Below are 17803 nucleotides of genomic sequence, written 5' to 3' on the forward strand. Positions count from 1 at the left end.
TCATGTCCTACTTTGCAGGCTAAAAGCTTCAACCCTCTCCTTTGCAGTCTTCTATGGATTTAGCTGCTTCTCCTGTGCCCCACCTGTGACTCAGCTTTCCCAGTTGTATACTTGTTAAGGTGGGCTGGATTTTAAGGAGGACAGAGGGTCTCTCCTATATAACCCTTTACACCATCATAAAGACGTATTATTATATGTGAAAATTCACTTGGCCTTATAAGTAAAAAGGGACTTTCATGGTCTGTTTCTATAAAGTGGTTGAAAAGATTAAACAGCCCCACGCAAACAAATGATATGTGCGTATAAATTCAGGGATGACCTGTGAATAGAACGACATAAGTATTGCCATACTGGGAAAGACCAAAGGTCCATCAAGCCCAGCACCCTGTTTCCAACAGTGGCCAATCCAGGTCACAAATACCTGGCAAGATCCCAAAAAGGTACAAAACATTCTATACTGCTTATCCCAGAAATAGTGGATTTTCCCCAAGTCCATTTAATAATGGTCTGTGGAGTTTTTCTTTAGGAAACCATCCAAACCTTTTTTAAACTCTGGTAAACTAACCGCCTTTACTACATTCACTGGCAATGAATTCCAGAGTTTAATTACACGTTGAGTGAAGAAACATTTTCTACGATTCGTTTTAAATTTACTACATTGTAGCTTCATCGCATGCCCCCTAGTCCTAGTATTTTTGGAAAGCTTGAACAGACGCTTCACGTCTACAGGTTCAACTCCACTCATTATTTTATAGACCTCTATCATATCTCCTCTCAGCCGCCTTTTCTCCAAGCTGAAGAGCCTTAGCCGCTTTAGCCTTTCCTCATAGGGAAATTGTCCCAACACCTTTATCATTTTCGTTGCCCTTCTCTATACCTTTTCTAATTCCACTATATCTTTTTTGAGATGCGGCGACCAGAATTGAACACAATATTCAAGATGCGGTCACACCATGGAGCGATACAAAGGCATTATAACATCCTCATTTTTGTTTTCCATTCCTTTCCTAATAATACCTAACATTCTATTTGCTTTCTTAGCCGCAGCAGCACACTGAACAGAAGGTTTCAACGTATCATCAACGACAACACCTAGATCCCTTTCTTGGTCTGTGACTCCTAACGTGGAACCTTGCATGACATAGCTATAATTGGGGTTCCTCTTTCCCATGTGCATCACTTTGCACTTGCTCACATTAAACGCCATCTGCCATTTAGACGCCCAGTCTCCCAGTCTCATAAGGTCCTCCTGTAATTTTTCACAATCCTTCCGCGATTTCACGACTTTGAATAACTTTGTGTCATCAGCAAATTTAATTACCTCACTAGTTACTCCCATCTCTAGGTCATTTATAAATATGTTAAAAAGCAGCGGTCCCAGCACAGACCCCTAGGGAACCCCACTAACTTCCCTTCTCCATTGAGAATACTAACCATTTAACCCTACTCTCTGTTTTCTATCTTTTAACCAGTTTTTAATCCACAATAGAAAACTACCTCCTATCCCATGAGCCTCGCCAGTGACTCGTTTCATGCCAGGATCCCTGCCCAGCAACTCACTCATCTCTTCATCAGCCTCAATATTTTCACAATGGTCTACCCTAGCATGAAATGAGTCACTGCCGAGGCTTCTATTCATAGGTTATCCCTGGACTTAAGCCTACATATCATCTGTTTGCATTGGGCTGTTTAATCTTTTCAACGATTTGTTGCCCGTGCTGAAAAGGACAATAATTGCTTGGCGCACATTTAGATTTGATTTAGCTATAAAGTGGTTAGCGTTAAGGGGTACTTTCATAAAGCATTTTCCACAAGTAGATCACGTTCATAGGAGCCAACTTTTCAAAATTATTGGGGATGCTAAGCCCAATGGAAATAACCCCTCCCTGGACACGTACAAGGAAGTTTCTCAATATTGGGGGTGCTCAAGCACCCACAGAGTCGGCTCCAATGATCATGTTTTACACCCAGAAAGGCTTCTATGGAATTGTGTGGCTGAATAAGCATGCATAAGTATTTATGTTGACAAGATGGCTTGTAGGCATTCCCAGGGACTTAGGGTTACCATATGGCTCCAGAAAAAAAGAGGAAAGATTGAGCCAGTCTGGGTTTTACTTCCATTGCTTTCAATGGAAGCAAAACCCAGACCGGATCAATGTGTCCTCCTTTTTCTGGAACCATGTGATAACCCTACACCAGGGTCATAGTCTGAGCAGGGCAGGAGAGGAGTGTCAGTGCACACATTTACACCTTGTTCACAGCAGATAAAAGTTTGTGCATGAGGATTTGTGCATTACTGGAGCTGATTTTGGGTGTCTGCTAGGTAAAGGCATATAGGCATCTGTGTTGCCTTAATAAAATAGGCACTTTTTTTCAACTTTGACATAGGTACCCTCTTATAAAATTATCCCACATAAGTCAGGGGCTTTTATGGAGCCTGAATGGTATTTAATTCTTTTGACTCAAACAATGGACAAAATCTATATTGAACAAAGCTCATGGAACCATAGAGAGTTATGACTGGAAGGTTCCTCAAGAAATCATCTGGTATATCTGTTTTGTTTCAAGGCAAGACCCACTCTATACAAACTACCCTGCTCGGTCACTTCTTATCCCTTTTCTTGTAGACAGCCAGGAGCTACTCACCCTTCTAGCATGCTTCAACATAGGGTTACCATATGTACGGTTTTACCTGGACAGGTCCTCTTTTTGAGGATACAGCTGGGCAACCGGGCGGGTTTTGCCAGCCTGCCCGTTTGTCCAGATTTGTGGAGGAGTGGCCTAGTGGTTAGAACACCAGTCTTGTAATCCAGAGGTGGCCCGTTCAAATCCCACTGCTGCTCCTTGTGATCTTGGGCAAGTCACTTAACCCTCCATTGCCTCAGGTACAAGCTTAGATTGTGAGCCCTCCTGGGACAGAGAAATGTCCACCATACCTGAATGTAACTCACCTTGAGCTGCTACTGAAAAAGGTGTGAGCAAAATCTAAATAAATAAACATGGAATCAACATTCAGGTTCCATGATGACTGGCTCAACTGTTACTGTTTATAGGTGAATGAGTTTGTGTTTTCAGAATGATATTAAAGCAGTGCCGTAGCGAGGGCAGCTGACACCCGGGGCGGGTCGTTGCTGCACCCCCCCCCCCCCCGGTGCAGCACAGCGCCCCCCCCCCCCTCCGGAGTGCACCCTCCCCCCCCCCCCCCGGAGCACATTCTTACATTGAATTAGGAAGCGAGGGGCGGGCGAGAGGGCCGATCCGCCCCCGAGTGCACGTCACTGGGAGCTGCTTCGGCTCCACTGGTTCCCTGCTCTCTCTGCCCCGGAACAGGAAGTAACCTGTTCCAGGGCAGAGGGCAGGGAACCAGCGGAGCCGACCCCCCCCCCCCCAGCGGCGTGCACCTGGGGCGAACCGCCCCACCGCCCCCCCCTTCCTACGCCACTGTATTAAAGCAATGGAGGCCACACTTCCCCTCAGTGGTGTGCTGGAGTGGGCTCTCAAGGGCTCACGAGAGCTGTTTGTTAAGTTTTTAAGAATTTTGGGAGCCGGTTGTTAAAGTAGGCCTCCCCATGGCTACTTTAACAACTGACTCCCAAAATGTGGGCTTGGGCCCCCTCCTGAATTCATTTTTACTTTGCTGGCAGTAATGCTGGCCCCACCAGCCAAGTAAATAGACTGCTGCTGCTCCCTGCTCCTTGTTTCTGACTCTGAGCATCAGGCTGGGACTTTTCATGCAAGCGCAAGAAGGTTCCATCATGCTGCTCAGAGCCAGAAACAAGCAGCAGAGAATGATGGCAGTCCATTTATTGGCTGGTGGGGCTCGGCAAAGGTATGCCTAGCGTGCTCGCACAAGGGAGGGGAGAGAGAGGCTTGTATTCCCCCCCCCCCAAAAAAAAAATTTCAGGGCCGGTTATGCCCGGAGAGAGAGCCCGTTGTTAAAAATTTACCAGCACACCCCTGCTTCCCCTATAGGACAAGGCCATACCAAACAGTGATTGCTCATTAGAAAAACCTGCATATTTGCACACAGTGGCTTTCAGGCTCTGTGGCTCATTGAGCCACTTCAGTGTAAGCTGTGTCATGCAAGAAGTACATGTGCTCTTCACTCTGACCTTCAGATTTAAGGCTTAGGTTTTATTTTATGTTCTTTTTAAAACTCTGTGCAGTAAAAGAGTAATGCTAAGGGTTATAAAAGCCATGTGTCCCTGCTGAGCCTCATTCAAAGTATTACCGTGGTACAGCATTATTGAAAGGAGTGGTCATTACTTACAGTGTTTGTCTCTGGTGGGGCTTCTAACCTAAGATAAAAACTTGTACAGTTTTAGTTATACTGATCCTTCCTCTGTCTGGCATGACTTTTTTCATTTCCACCTTCATATATGCCACTGAAACAAAAGGAAAGCGAGATTTGTGTTGTCTGATGTGAGTCAACAGTCATATGTTTAATGTTTTAGCTGAAAGATCTGAGTTGGCCAGTGAGCTGTGGAGAGAGTCCTAATATTTATATCAAAGGGATCATTACCTTGCCAAAGCCGGTACAGTTTAAATCTTCTGCTAAAGTAAGCTCCAAAGTAAGTTTAACATTAAAAAAACCAGGTAAAATTTTTAATGTGTCTGTGTGCAATAAATATGACATCTTACTCTTTGGTCTTCACAGTGAATGAGAAACATTTATTTCCTGTAGATTAATTCAAGCCTGAGTCAGAACAAAGTGTATTATTATTTTTTTTTTCACTTAAAAAGAAAATAAATGAAATTGGGAAGTAAGGCCAGTACTGGGCAGATTTCTGTGGTCTGTGTCTGGAAAATGGCAAGGACAGATTAAGGTCAAATTTTTGACCCTCACAGCTGCTCCTCTGTTTTTCACCATTCTTCTCACTTTATCATAGTCTCCTTTTGAAAGTTAAACGCTAACATATTGGATTTCCTGTTTATACTTACTCCAAAGCTAATATCAAATCCGATCATATTATGTTATCAAGCGGCCCAATCACCATTACCTCCCGCACCAGATCATGCGCTCCACTAAGGACTAGGTCTAGAAATTTTCCTTCTCTTATCGGCTCCTGTACCAGCTGCTCCATAAAGCAGTCCTTGATTTCGTCAAGGAATTTTACCTCCCTTGCATGTCCTGATGTTACATTTACCCAGTCAGTATTGGGGTAATTGAAATCGCCCATTATTATTGTGTTGCCCAGTTTGTCAGCCTTCCTAATTTCCAATAACATTTCTACATCTGTTCATCCTGGCCAGGGCGAACGGTAGTACACTCCTATCACACTATCCTTTTCCCCTTTATACGTGGAATTTCAGTCCATAGGGATTCCAAGATGTGTTTTGTTTCCTGCAGAATTTTCAATCTCTTTGATTCAAGGCCCTTCTTAACATACAATGCTACCCCTCCACCAATTTGATCCACCCTATCACCATGGTTTAATTTGTACCCCGTTATGAAAGTATCCCGCTGGTTATCCTCCTTCCACCAGGTCTCAGAGATGCCTAGTATATCTAATTTTTCATTTAGTGCAATATATTCTAACTCTCCCATCTTATTTCTTAGGCTCCTGGCATTCACATACAGATATTTCAAACTATGTTTGTTGTTCCTATTTACATCATGTTCTCTACTTGAAAGTATTCATTTGCAATCTTTTGTCTGATTTTTATTTTTATTTAAGGACACCTGATCTACTATGGTCTCTTTTCCAACACTATTAGGATACCCTATCTTCCCTGTTTTGGTGATATCTTTAAAAGATACCTTATTCCGAACCATGTGATTTTGAGCGACTGTCAGCATTCCCTCAGTCACACTTCACAGAAAATGCTTAATGTTTCAAGGGTTGCCTACAATTAACTCCCTGAGCTCAATGTGCACTGGTTCAAATACCATCAGATTTGATTCAAAACAAGTGAATATTTGTTTGTTGATCAGGTGTCGGGTTGACAGCTGGGGATCAGAATAGCAATGTTTTGATGGGTGGTGGGTGAGGGGGATGGGGAGATCAAAAGATAAAATCTCATTGACGACAATGAGCTGATGTGATGAATCATTTGTAATCTCACCTGTGATAGTTTGGAAATTCTACAATTGTTGTATTAAATGTGTTGTCAATACTAATTAAAAAACAAAAAAAAACAAGTGAATAGAATCTGGTGGTATTTGAAGGTGTAACCTGTGTCCGAGGTTGTGTTCTCAATAAAGTTATTTATATCTATGGCCACGGGTTGATCTAAGCCAAGGAGGTTTAATAGACAGGAGATGAGGTGACGTCAACGTGTTGACACCAATTAAGGTAATCTCTGTTTCCACTCCCCCACACAACCGTCATCTCTAGTACACTCAAAACAAACCTGTGAGCTGCTGCATCCGTGTCATCGTTCTTTATTGTTGGTAGCATTTTTATTTAATCTCATTTATGTTTTCAAACATGCCAACTTGTACAGCACACAGATGTACACACAGGAAGTATAATAACGGAATAGCTTTTCATAGGTAGAGTCGTAATTTATTATAAATCGTAATCAGTGTGTCATTTGGAGGGGCTGGTAATAGGGACATCCTAGCATGTGTTATATTCGTGCAGAGATTTGTTTTCTCCTGGTAAAGGGTCACTAAAACAGACATCATGTTATGAGAACCAGCTGCTCAACATTCAGAGTTTCTATTTGTTAATTTACTTATTTACGGCAGTTATATCCCACATTTAACATGAATTAGGTTGAAACCTGGGAGCATTTAAAATCTTTTTTTTTTTTTCCTGTGACTAGATCAAAAGAGAAAGGTGGTTTGTGGGAACTTGCTCCTTTGTTTTGTAGATTGTAGTGGTGTATTATAATTTCACTACTTGCAAATAAACCTTTCTTACTCACGTCAATCATATAACTATGGATAGGAAAAGACTTCAGACACTCAATGACCCCCTACTTAATATTTAATAGTGGGTATCTTGCTGCTCAGCGCTTACTTTTGAAAATAAATGTTTCTTAATGTAAACCTGCTGGAGAGCATCATCATGAGTCATAAAAACCTCTCCAATGTGTGCCTTCTTACTTAGTAAGTTATTTTTCTTTCTTAATTTGTTCTTCTTAACATTCTTATCAAAATGCCAGAGTATTTTGGTAAGAATGTTAAGAAGAACAAATTAAGAAAGAAAAATAACATACTAAGTAAGAAGGCACACATTGGAGAGGTTTTTATGACTCACTAGTAAAAAAAGGCCCGTTTCTGACACAAATGAAACGGGCGCTAGCAAGGTTTTCTTCGGCTCCCCTGCAGCCACCCATGTCCAGCGACCCTCCTCTCCCCCTGCAGCCACCCATGTCCAGCGAACCTCCTCTCCCCCTGCGCCTACTGCAGTCACCCATGTCCAGCGAACCTCCTCTCTCCCCTGCCCCCCTCCTGCCAACCATGTCCAGCGACCTTCCTCTCTCCCCTGCCCCCCTCCTGCCAACCATGTCCAGCGACCCTCCTCTCTCCCCTGCCCCCCCTCCAGCTACTCATGTCCAGCGACCCTCCTCTATCCTTTGCCCCCCCTCCAGCCACCCATGTCCAGTGACCCTCCTCTCCCCTGCCCCCTCCAGCTACCCATGCCCAGAGACCCTCCTCTATCCTCTGCGCCCCCTCCAGCCACCCATGTCCAGCGACCCTCCTCTCCCCCTGCCCCCCCTGCAGCTACCCATGTCCAGCAACCCTCCTCTCTGCCCTGCCCCCCTCCAGCTACCCATGTCCAGCGACCCCCTGTCTCTTCCCCCCTCCAACCACCCATGTCCAGCGACCCTCCTCTCTCCCCTGCCCCCCCTCCAGCCACCCATGTCCAGTGACCCTCCTCTCTCCCCTGCCCCCCTTCCAGCCACCCATGTCCAGTGACCCTTCTCTCTCCCCTGCCTCCCCTCCAGCCACCCATGTCCAGCGACCCTCCACTGAACATGGATCAGCTGTGAGGCATGTTTTTTTCCCCCGGGTTCAGAAGTTGACATCATAATGGCTACGGTGATGTCAGCCTGATCTACGGAGCCATCCTGACCAACTCAGAATGAGCCATGGTACAGGCAGCAAGTCAGAACGTTGGAGGTGAGAATTATTATATAGGATGAGGATGCTTGCCAGCAGGTTTACATTAAGAAAATTTTATTTTCAAAAGTAAGCGCTGAGCAGCAAGATACCCACTATTAAATATTAAGTAGGGGGTCATTGAGTGTCTGAAGTGTTTTCCTCTCCATAGTTATATGATTGACGTGAGTTAGAAAGGTTTATTTGCAAGTAGTGAAATTTGAATTATAGTTCTGAAGCAAACACTGAGGTGTGAGTGGTGTATTATAAAAATGCACTTAATATTGTTTATTACTACTGTTTAAAAGAAAGATATTAATTAATGAGGGGAGAGCTCCTCTCATGCAGAAGTCCTGAGTCAATTTAAATATGCCAACATTGTCCAGTTCAGCACAATATTAGCAGCCAAGTTAATTATGTTTAGTGGAAAATAAATCTGTTGGCTCAGGCTTCCTGCTATGTGAATATTCCATCATTGTTTTATTATTGCTACCACATATTACATATTATGAGTATTTGCTTTAAACTTTGATTGTTTTAATTTGTTTATACAGAGCTTACATGCACATGGTTTTGCTTTTTAAGCCAAAGGTGAATTCTAACGGTGGTTGAACAATTAGTTATATAAACCGTGTTGTTTCTGACTTTACTTCTTTTGGAGTTCTTTGGGTCCTGCTGATTTGTACATATTGATTTATATTTAAGGTACAATAGCTGAACAATATGCTGTCTGGAATTTTGGAAGATGGAAATAAGGCAATAAAAATGTAATTTTGGATATACTCTGTAGAAGTTGTTGTTTACTTTTGCAATGTGATGGATGCTTGTTCTGGTGTGTGCATGTGATAATCTTTGAATAACTGCCTATACTTATGGCTAATATTTCTGAACATGTGGCATCATTAAAGGATAAACTTTTAAAAGCCCAGTTGGGTATATATGCTAATCTCAACTTTGTTAAATGTTTCAGACATATCCATCTATTTGCTCCCATGATATAACTGAATTCTATTATTATGTCTTACTGAATTTTCAAATGTAAGCCACATTAAACCCGGCTTTGCTTAAGATAATGTCCAGCTTATTTTCGAAAGTGATGGGTGCCCATATTTTGACCCAAATCGGGAGATGGGCGCCCATCTTGCAAAGGCGCCCAAATCGGTATAATTGAAAGCCGATTTTGGGCGCCTTCAACTGCACTCCGTTGCGGAAACGGGCAAAGTTGACGGGGCGGGACTGGGGCGTGTTTATCGGCCAAGGGGAGATGGGCGCCTTCGGCCGATAATGGAAAACAAATGGGCACCAGTAGCAAGAATTTAGGGCACTTTTTGGACCCTTTTTTTCACAAACAAGTCCCCAAAAAGTGCCCCAACTGCCCAGCTGACCACCGTAGAGAATCGGGGATGACCTCCCCTGACTCCCCCAGTGGTCACTAACCCCCTCCCACCAAAAAAAAAGAACTTAAAAAAATTTTTTTTCCAGCCTGTATGCCAGCCTTAACTTACCCAGCTCCATCACAGCAGTATGCAGGTCCATGGAGCAGTTGTTAGTGGGTGCAGTGGACTTCAGGCAGGTGGACCCAGGCCTATCCCCCCTACCTGTTACACTTGTGGTGCTTAATGCTGAGCCCTCAAAAAAAACCCCAAACCTACTGTACCCACATGTAGGTGCCCCCCTTCACCCCGTAGGGCTATGGTAATGGTGTAGACTTGTGGGCAGTGGGTTTTGGGGGGGATTTGGGGGGCTCAGCACACAAGGGAAGGGTGCTAAGCACCTGGGAACTCTTTTAATGTTCTTTTTTAATTTGTAAAAGTGCCCCCTAGGGTGCCCAGTTGGTGTCCTGGCATGTGAGGGGGACCAGTGCACTACGAATCCTGGCCCCTCCCATGAGCCAATGCTTTGGATTTGTTCGTTTTTGAGATGGGCGCCTTCGGTTTCCATTATCGCTAAAAACCGATAGTGCCCAGCTCAAAAACGCCCAAATCCTAGGCATTTGCCCCGCACAACCCGTACTATCGAAAAAAAGATGGGCGCCCATCGTTTTCAAAAATACGGTTTGTCCCGCCCTTTCGTATGGCCGCCCAGGAAGATGGGCGTTTGATTATGCCCGTCTGTGTGATTTAAATGTAAAAAAAAATCTTTTAACCTCCACTTTTTAAGACAATACCTACCCATTAGATAGTGATGGCACAAGGAAAGCAAGTTTGGTCCAATGAACACTGACTCAAAATAACCTGTTCCTTAATTGGCCTTAGTATTACAACATGCATGACTAGGGACACAAACATACACTTATTTATTCAATATCACAATTCCTCATGTACAGCCACAAAACAACCTTTTAGGGTGGATAGTGTTCACAATGAGCTCCTTTTATTAACGACCAGATAGAGAGAAAGAGTTTTCAGTTTTGGCACAGTATAAGTCATCACAGGAACAAAATATGAGAAAACCAGTGGACTGCATTGGGGGCTTATAGCCCATTTAGTTATGTTTAAACAAAAGAGATCTGCATGAAACAAAGTATTTATTTTTATTTTGAATTATAAAACCACTTGACCCTGAAATATGTTTGAAACAAAATAATCCATTTGTGTATCTAAAATGTAAACTTCTACAAAACAGATGAAGATGTGATTCCATGTGTCCCAATAAAAGGAGAGTTTAATTTTATTCCTATTTAATTTCAATATATTCCGTCATCTTTATAACACCAGGCTTCCCAAGGCAGATTACAACATCAATTAAGATGAATCCATCAGGAAACAGGATATCCTAACTGAAATTTGGTCATCTATTTTATATATAGTGTAATTATTTGTTTATTTAGATTTTAGTGTAGAAAAATGAGCACAAAATACAGAGTTTAAAATTTCTGTTTCTACCAGCTATAATAAATTTTTTTAAGTTATTTTAGTGATACTCAATTGTTATTTCAGGGGAGGATCCTGAGTTTTTCATAGGTTGAATCGTGAGTAGGTTTTCCAGGGTTTTCCCGGTATTTTTTGGTTACGTGATTTTTGTCTCACTTTGTTTATTAATACAATTAGTGAAGGAGATAGTGAGTTTTTTAGATCACTCGTTTTTGTTACTTATATGTGAGTGTTTTGCATTTGGTCTTTTTTTCTCCATTGCTTCTTTCACTGGGACCCATGATAGTACTCTACTCCTGATTTTAATAGGGCTTTGATATATAGATATTAGGAGCTTTGAGGTTCCGTGTTGATTAATTTAGAAGCAAGGAATTCGTTGATTGAATTCTTTAATGAACAAAGAGAGACATTCACATAACGTATATATATTTTTGTAAAACTGTTTTGGATATTGAACAATTTTGTATTAGTTTGAAAATCCCTGGTGTAATATAGAGATGATATTTATATCTACATATGTGAAGTTTTCAAATATATTAAAAATCTGTCTAATAAGTTAAAAAAAATCTTTTGTCCTCCACCTTTTAAGGCACTGCCTCTCCGATTGAAACAGCTTTAGACTTGTTACAGATGGACCAACAATAAAGGATGACAACATGGATGCAGCAGTTCATAGGTTTGCTTGCTTTGGGGTCTTTTTACTAAGGTGCACTGAAAAATGGCCTGCTCTGTTGTAGGCACATGTATTGGATGCGAGCAGGTCCATTTTTCAGCGCGCCTGCAAAAAACGCCTTCTTTTTTTTGTCCGTAAATAGATAATGCAGCAGAATAAAAACTGGCACGTGTCCTGAGACCTTACCGTCACCCATTGACTTAGCGGTAAGGTAATCATCAGTGCACGTACACTGCCGATTACCTCCCGGTTAGCGCCGTGTGGTAAAAAAATATATATATTTTCTGCCGCGCATTAAAAAATGGAATTACCGCCCCCGGGGCATGCGGTAGCTGGGCAGTAGTTCCAAATTGACGTGTGTTGGACGCGCTTAGGTGCCTACACGCCTTAATAAAAAGGGCCCCTTTGTTTTGAGTGTACCAGAGATGACGGTTGTGCGAGGGAGTGGAAACAGAGATTAACCTAATTGGCTTCCTTGCTTACATTGGAGTACATAGGCTCAGTTCCATTCCTGTCTATTAAACCTCCTTGATCTAAGCCACTGACTGCCATGCTGATTGTGTGCTCTTTAGAGGCAGGGAAATACATGCTGTGCCTTAATGTATTAATGTAATTCACCTTGAGCCAGAACTGAAAAAAAGGTGAGCCAAATATCTAAATAAATAGATAAGCTGTGCTCAGAGCCTCCTACACTTTATTGCACTGGCTCCTATACGTGCTTCTGAGCTGGTATGGAGCACAGTGGTGATATTTGTTTACATGTACTCCCATCAAATACATATATAAAATTTTTGGGCTACCCAAAACTCACCCCTTGACTTCTTTGCATCTCAGTCATCTACAAATGTAAATAGGAGCTTTTGGAAATTGCCATTTACACATGTTGCTATGTATATGGGGAGATGCTACAGTACATTTTTAGAGGTCATTAATTAGCAGGCATGCTCTGATTGTTACATGTCCCGTTAAATATATAGCAGTCACTTTAGGGCTGATTCAGCACTCCCCATCCCCCTCTGCATTGCTGTTGCTGCTCTCAGTGGATGTTTTCAGGTACTGACCTGTGTGCATGTGCTCTCCTCTTTTCTTTTTCTTTTTTTGCAGGACATAGAATTCATGGAAACCTTTGTGTTTGCTCTCAAGCTGCAGAACCTGCAGACTGTGAGGCTGTTATTTAAAGTTCAGATCCACACTCCCCGGAAGAGGACAATAGGACAGTGTTCAGTTTCCCTTCGAGAGCTCAGTTCTGAGGAGTCTGACCATTGGCTGGACATAACACATGCTTCAAAAGCCTTGGTGAGTGGCAGGCATCTTATGTGTTTTCAGTGGCGTTCCGAGGGGCGCTGACACCTGGGGCGGATCGCCGATGCGCCCCGCCCCCCCCCCCCGTGCAGCCCGACCCCCCCTGGCAAAAGAACCCCCCGGGTGCACGCCCCTGGAGGGGTGCCACGCGCCGGTCAGCGTCGTTGGTTTCCATGCTCCCTCTGCCCCGGAACAGGTTACTTCCTGTTCCAGGGCAGAGGGAGCTTGGAAACCAACGATGCTGACCGGCACACAGCACCCCCCCAGCAGCGTGCACCCGGGGCGGACCGCCCCCACCGCCCCCCCCTTGGTACGCCACTGTGTGTTTTTTATGTTTAAATCTTTTTTATTGAAGTTTCAAAACAGAAATAAATCAGTAACATACTTTAATATTATAACTTAGTATCCATCCCCCCCTCCATCCATCCCTTTAGTGGTTCCAGACAGTTGAGGTTCAAGTCTAGATATTTAATAGATTGCGCCTGGCTTTAGAAAGCAGAGTAAGCCAAAAAGGCTCCCAAGTCTCATGAAACTGGCAGCCCAGCACACTATCCAGAATTGTAATCCCTTGTCTGTCTAAGCGCATCTGGAGCGATAAGAGTGATCTCCAGCGTGACACTGTTGGGCTGGAATCCGTCAGCCAGGTTAATTTTCTTACCTTGATACCAAAAAGAACATCTTGCTGAAAGAAACTCTTAAAGCCCACAGGTGATGGACCCGTGTAAGTATATCAGTTAAAAAGGAACAACGGGTCATAGGTAGCTGTACAGCTCCAGTAAGTATCCACTGCCCGTAGAACCCATTTCCAGAAATTGCTTATTACAGGGCAAGACCAAAACACAGGGCCAAGTGTAGCTGAAGAGGCTCCAAATTGAACACAATTGGCACTCTGTACTAGAGTTGCCCTGCACACATGAAGCAGTGAGTAATGGAGTCATAGCATAAATTTATAAAGCATTTCTCTCTGTTGCATGGACGATCGTTGAGAGTGGAGTTGCTTGATGTAACGTTGGCAATGTTCTACTGTTATCGTACACTGAAGATCTTGAGACCGGCAGGTCGCCAAGAGTTGATAGTCCAGCTCAGGCGTAGTGTCTTTCAAATACTGATGGTGGTATTTTAGAGGCACAGATTGCTATGATCCCAGCGTGTAAGCCTCCGCCAACATGTCTGCCACATCTTCCATTAGATCAGGTTAGGGAAGAAACATAATGTCGAAGTTGTAAGTAGGCAAAGGACTGAGCTGGAGGTAACCTGTAAGTGAGTTGGAGAGACTCAAATGACTAAATTTTCCCCTCCTTAGTCACGGCTTGAGTCAAGTATGTAAGTTCATTCATAAAACACACTTTTACCCTGTCCTGGGGGAAGGCTATGTTATTGCAAATCTCTATATATAAAACGCACCTCCAACGTTCTAATGAAGGCGGAACCAGAAGTCTCCAAGTTCTAAGTGTGTAGTTTTGTAGATCGCTGTTTGCCCATGAGTGTCTGCCCTGCCCTTACGTAACAACGTGATGACGTCGAGGGCGGAGCACTGACACTCACCGAATCGCATCACTCACCCTACGCACGTCGCACGCAACAGCTGACCAACCGCAGATGGGAGGGCAGGTGCACAGCGGCGAATCAATGGGGCACGGGAGACGAGCATCGGTGGGGGCAAGGTAAAACGGAGAATCGCTGGGTGGCTGGAGGGGGGCCACAGTAAAAACTAGAATCACTGGATGTCTAGAGGGGGGGCAGGGGAGAGAGAACAATCGCTGGGTGGCTGCAGGGGGGGCAGGGAACAGACGACAATCGCTGGGTGGCTGCAGGGGGAGCCGGGGAGAGAGGAGAATCACTGGGTGGCTGCAGGGGGAGCAGGGGACAGAGGAGACTCACTGGGTGGCGGGAGGGGGGGCAGGGGACAGAAGAGCATCCCTGGGTGGATACAAGGGGGGGGGGCAAGAAAATAGTATAATCGCTGGGTGGCTGCAGGGGGAGCAGGGGAGAGAGGAGAGTCGCTGGGTGGCTGGAGGGGGGCCACAGTAAAAACTAGAATCACTGGATGTCTAGAGGGGGGGCAGGGGAGAGAGAACAATCGCTGGGTGGCTGCAGGGGGGGCAGGGAACAGACGACAATCGCTGGGTGGCTGCAGGGGGGAGCCGGGGAGAGAGGAGAATCACTGGGTGGCTGCAGGGGGAGCAGGGGACAGAGGAGACTCACTGGGTGGCGGGAGGGGGGGCAGGGGACAGAAGAGCATCCCTGGGTGGATACAAGGGGGGGGGCAAGAAAATAGTATAATCGCTGGGTGGCTGCAGGGGGAGCAGGGGAGAGAGGAGAGTCGCTGGGTGGCTGCAGGGGGGGCAGGGGACAGAGCACACACACTTGCACCCAGCAGTCTCACTCTGTCACAAACACATTCACTCTCTCTCTCACACACACAGTCACTCTCACACACACTCTCAAACATACACACTCTGACAACAACCTTGCTAGCGCCCGTTTCATTTGTGTCAGAAACGGGCCTCATTTACTAGTGGAAGATAAAACAACAAGGTAGACTTTGTAAAAAAAAAAAAACAATATCTTTATTAGTAGATATTCAACATAAAGTGCCTGACATGGCCATGATTCGCCAGTATAAAAATAGCTGCGTCAGGGGCAGTGGGTCACTGTAAATGAAAATAAAATCATTCAGTATCTAAAAACAACATACTGTGTAAAATGCATAGTAAAAAAAAAATAAATAAATAAACTGAAAACACACAAAAGGAACATTATTATTTGTATTTGTTTTACTCCAGAGTCTATCAACACCTCTCCGGTACCATGTAAGCCACATTGAGCCTGCAAATAGGTGGGAAAATGTGGGGTAACAAATAAATAAATAAACAAACAAACATACAGAGCAACCCCAAGCTAAGAAAGCTCTAATTACCTAGGTAATGAAACAATGTGCAAATGTGAATAAAGCATATCTTTAAAAGGAAAATTAAAATAAATAAATAAGCTTTAAGAACACCAGAGAAACTCTTAATAACAGCACCATGTTAAAACACGTGAATGTCTAGATGCTAAAACAATGTGTAATGGTGAAATGGTAAAACAAACAGAGAGGCTTACCCAGCTGATTTAAAACTTCAAAAATAGCCAGGCTGGTGTGGCTCTTAAAACATGGAAAGCTCTAAAACAGAAAGTAAAACACCACAGATGATAAAAGCTGCCTAACACGGCTAAGAAATAAAATAAATCCATAAAAAGTTCTCAATATACTTACAGATTCTGGGAACAGTCTCTCAAAAAAAAAAAACGCTGAGGTTATAGTGAAAGCAAACTTGCTGTAGCAACCAAGCTTATATGTATCCTGAGGTCATGCATGCAAAATTAGTGTTTAAAAAAAAACCTTAAAAATCAGTTCAAAATAAGTCATCCTAGCTTAAAAACTGGTTAAAAACATGTGCCTGATATACAGATTAACTACAAAAATAACTAGAGAGTGCCCTTAAACAAAAAAAATTGCCACTATTTACATCCATGGAAGATCGCTAAAATGATTGAAAATAAAAATATAAAATGAACACCCTGAGATGTTCTAGGATCCATACCAACTAAAATCGCTGCAAAAATAACTCCTTAAAACATCTTAGAAACAAAAAAAAAGTGATAAAAATTGTGGTGGAACACATGGAGGGGCATAATCGAACGAAAACGTCTATCTCCATGGGCGTTTATCTCCGAGAACGGGTCCGTGAAGGGGCGGACCGAACCATATTTTCGAAAAAAATAGACGTCCATGTTTTATTCGACAATTTGTGAGCTGAGCGTTTTTGTTTTTCAGCGATAATGGAAAATGAAAGCGCCCAGCTCAAAAACGAATAAATCCAAGGCATTTGTTCGTGGGAGGGGCCAGGATTCGTAGTGCACTGTCCCCCCTCACATGCCAGGACACCAACCGGGCACCCTAGGGAGCACTTTTACAAAAACAAAAAAAAAAGGTAAAAGAGCTCCCAGGTGCATAGCACCCTTCCCTTGTGTGTTGAGCCCCCCAAATCCCCCTCAAAACCCACTGCCCACAAGTCTACACCATTACTATAGCCCTAAGGGGTGAAGGGGGGCACCTACATGTGGGTACAGTGGGTTTGGGGGGTTGGACGACTAATAAGCATTAAGCAGCACAATTGTAACAGGTAGGGGAGGGATGGGCTTGGGTCCACCTGCCTGAAGTCCACTGCACCCCCTAACAACTGCTCCAGGGACCTGCATACTGCTGCCAGGGAGGTGGGTATGACATTTGAGGGTGAAAATAAACAGTTGTGAAATGGCATATTTTGTGGTGGGAGGGGGTTTGTGATCACTGGGGGAGTCAGGGGAGGTCATCCCCGATTCCCTCCAGTGGTCATCTGGTCATTTAGGGCACTTTTGGGGCCTTATTTGTGGAAAAACAGGGTCCAGGAAAAGTGCCCTAAATTCTCGCTAAAAACGCATATTTTTTTTCCATTATTGGCAAAAGGCGCCCATCTCTGATCGGCCGATAATCACGCCCCAGTTCCGCCTTCACCACGCCTTCGACACGCCCCCATCAACTTTGTCCGCATCCGCGACGGAGTGCAGTTGAAAACGTCCAAATTCGGCTTTCGATTATACAGCTTTATTCGCTTTTGTGAGATAAACGTCTATCTCCCAATTTGGGTCACAATATAGGCGTTTTTCTATTTCGATTATAAGCAGGCTTAGAGAGCTAAAATATGTGTTCCAATGATGTCATCCATGCGTTCCAACCTCAGAGTGTCAGAGATTCCTTAAAACGCATGTGGAACATCTTATAAGCTTCTAAAAAGGTAAAAAAAAAAACTAATGGAAATTAATCAGAACAACTAAATATGGATCCTACCAACCCATAAAATGAAAAATAAGAGATTA

The 17803-nt window shown here is 43.7% G+C and overlaps 1 protein-coding gene across 1 annotated transcript in view; it reads left to right on the top strand.

The window, feature by feature from the left end:
* TC2N (tandem C2 domains, nuclear) overlaps positions 1 to 17803 on the top strand; it is a 101089-nt gene that overhangs the window by 59877 nt on the left and 23409 nt on the right. Inside the window, exons 9-10 of the mRNA XM_030213828.1 lie at positions 4455 to 4571; positions 12704 to 12895. Of these exons, the coding sequence (XP_030069688.1) occupies positions 4455 to 4571; positions 12704 to 12895 (309 nt within the window). The remainder of the gene's footprint in view (positions 1 to 4454; positions 4572 to 12703; positions 12896 to 17803) is intronic.

This window comes from Microcaecilia unicolor, chromosome 9 (assembly GCF_901765095.1).
Source record: "Microcaecilia unicolor chromosome 9, aMicUni1.1, whole genome shotgun sequence".
Taxonomy (NCBI): domain Eukaryota; kingdom Metazoa; phylum Chordata; class Amphibia; order Gymnophiona; family Siphonopidae; genus Microcaecilia; species Microcaecilia unicolor.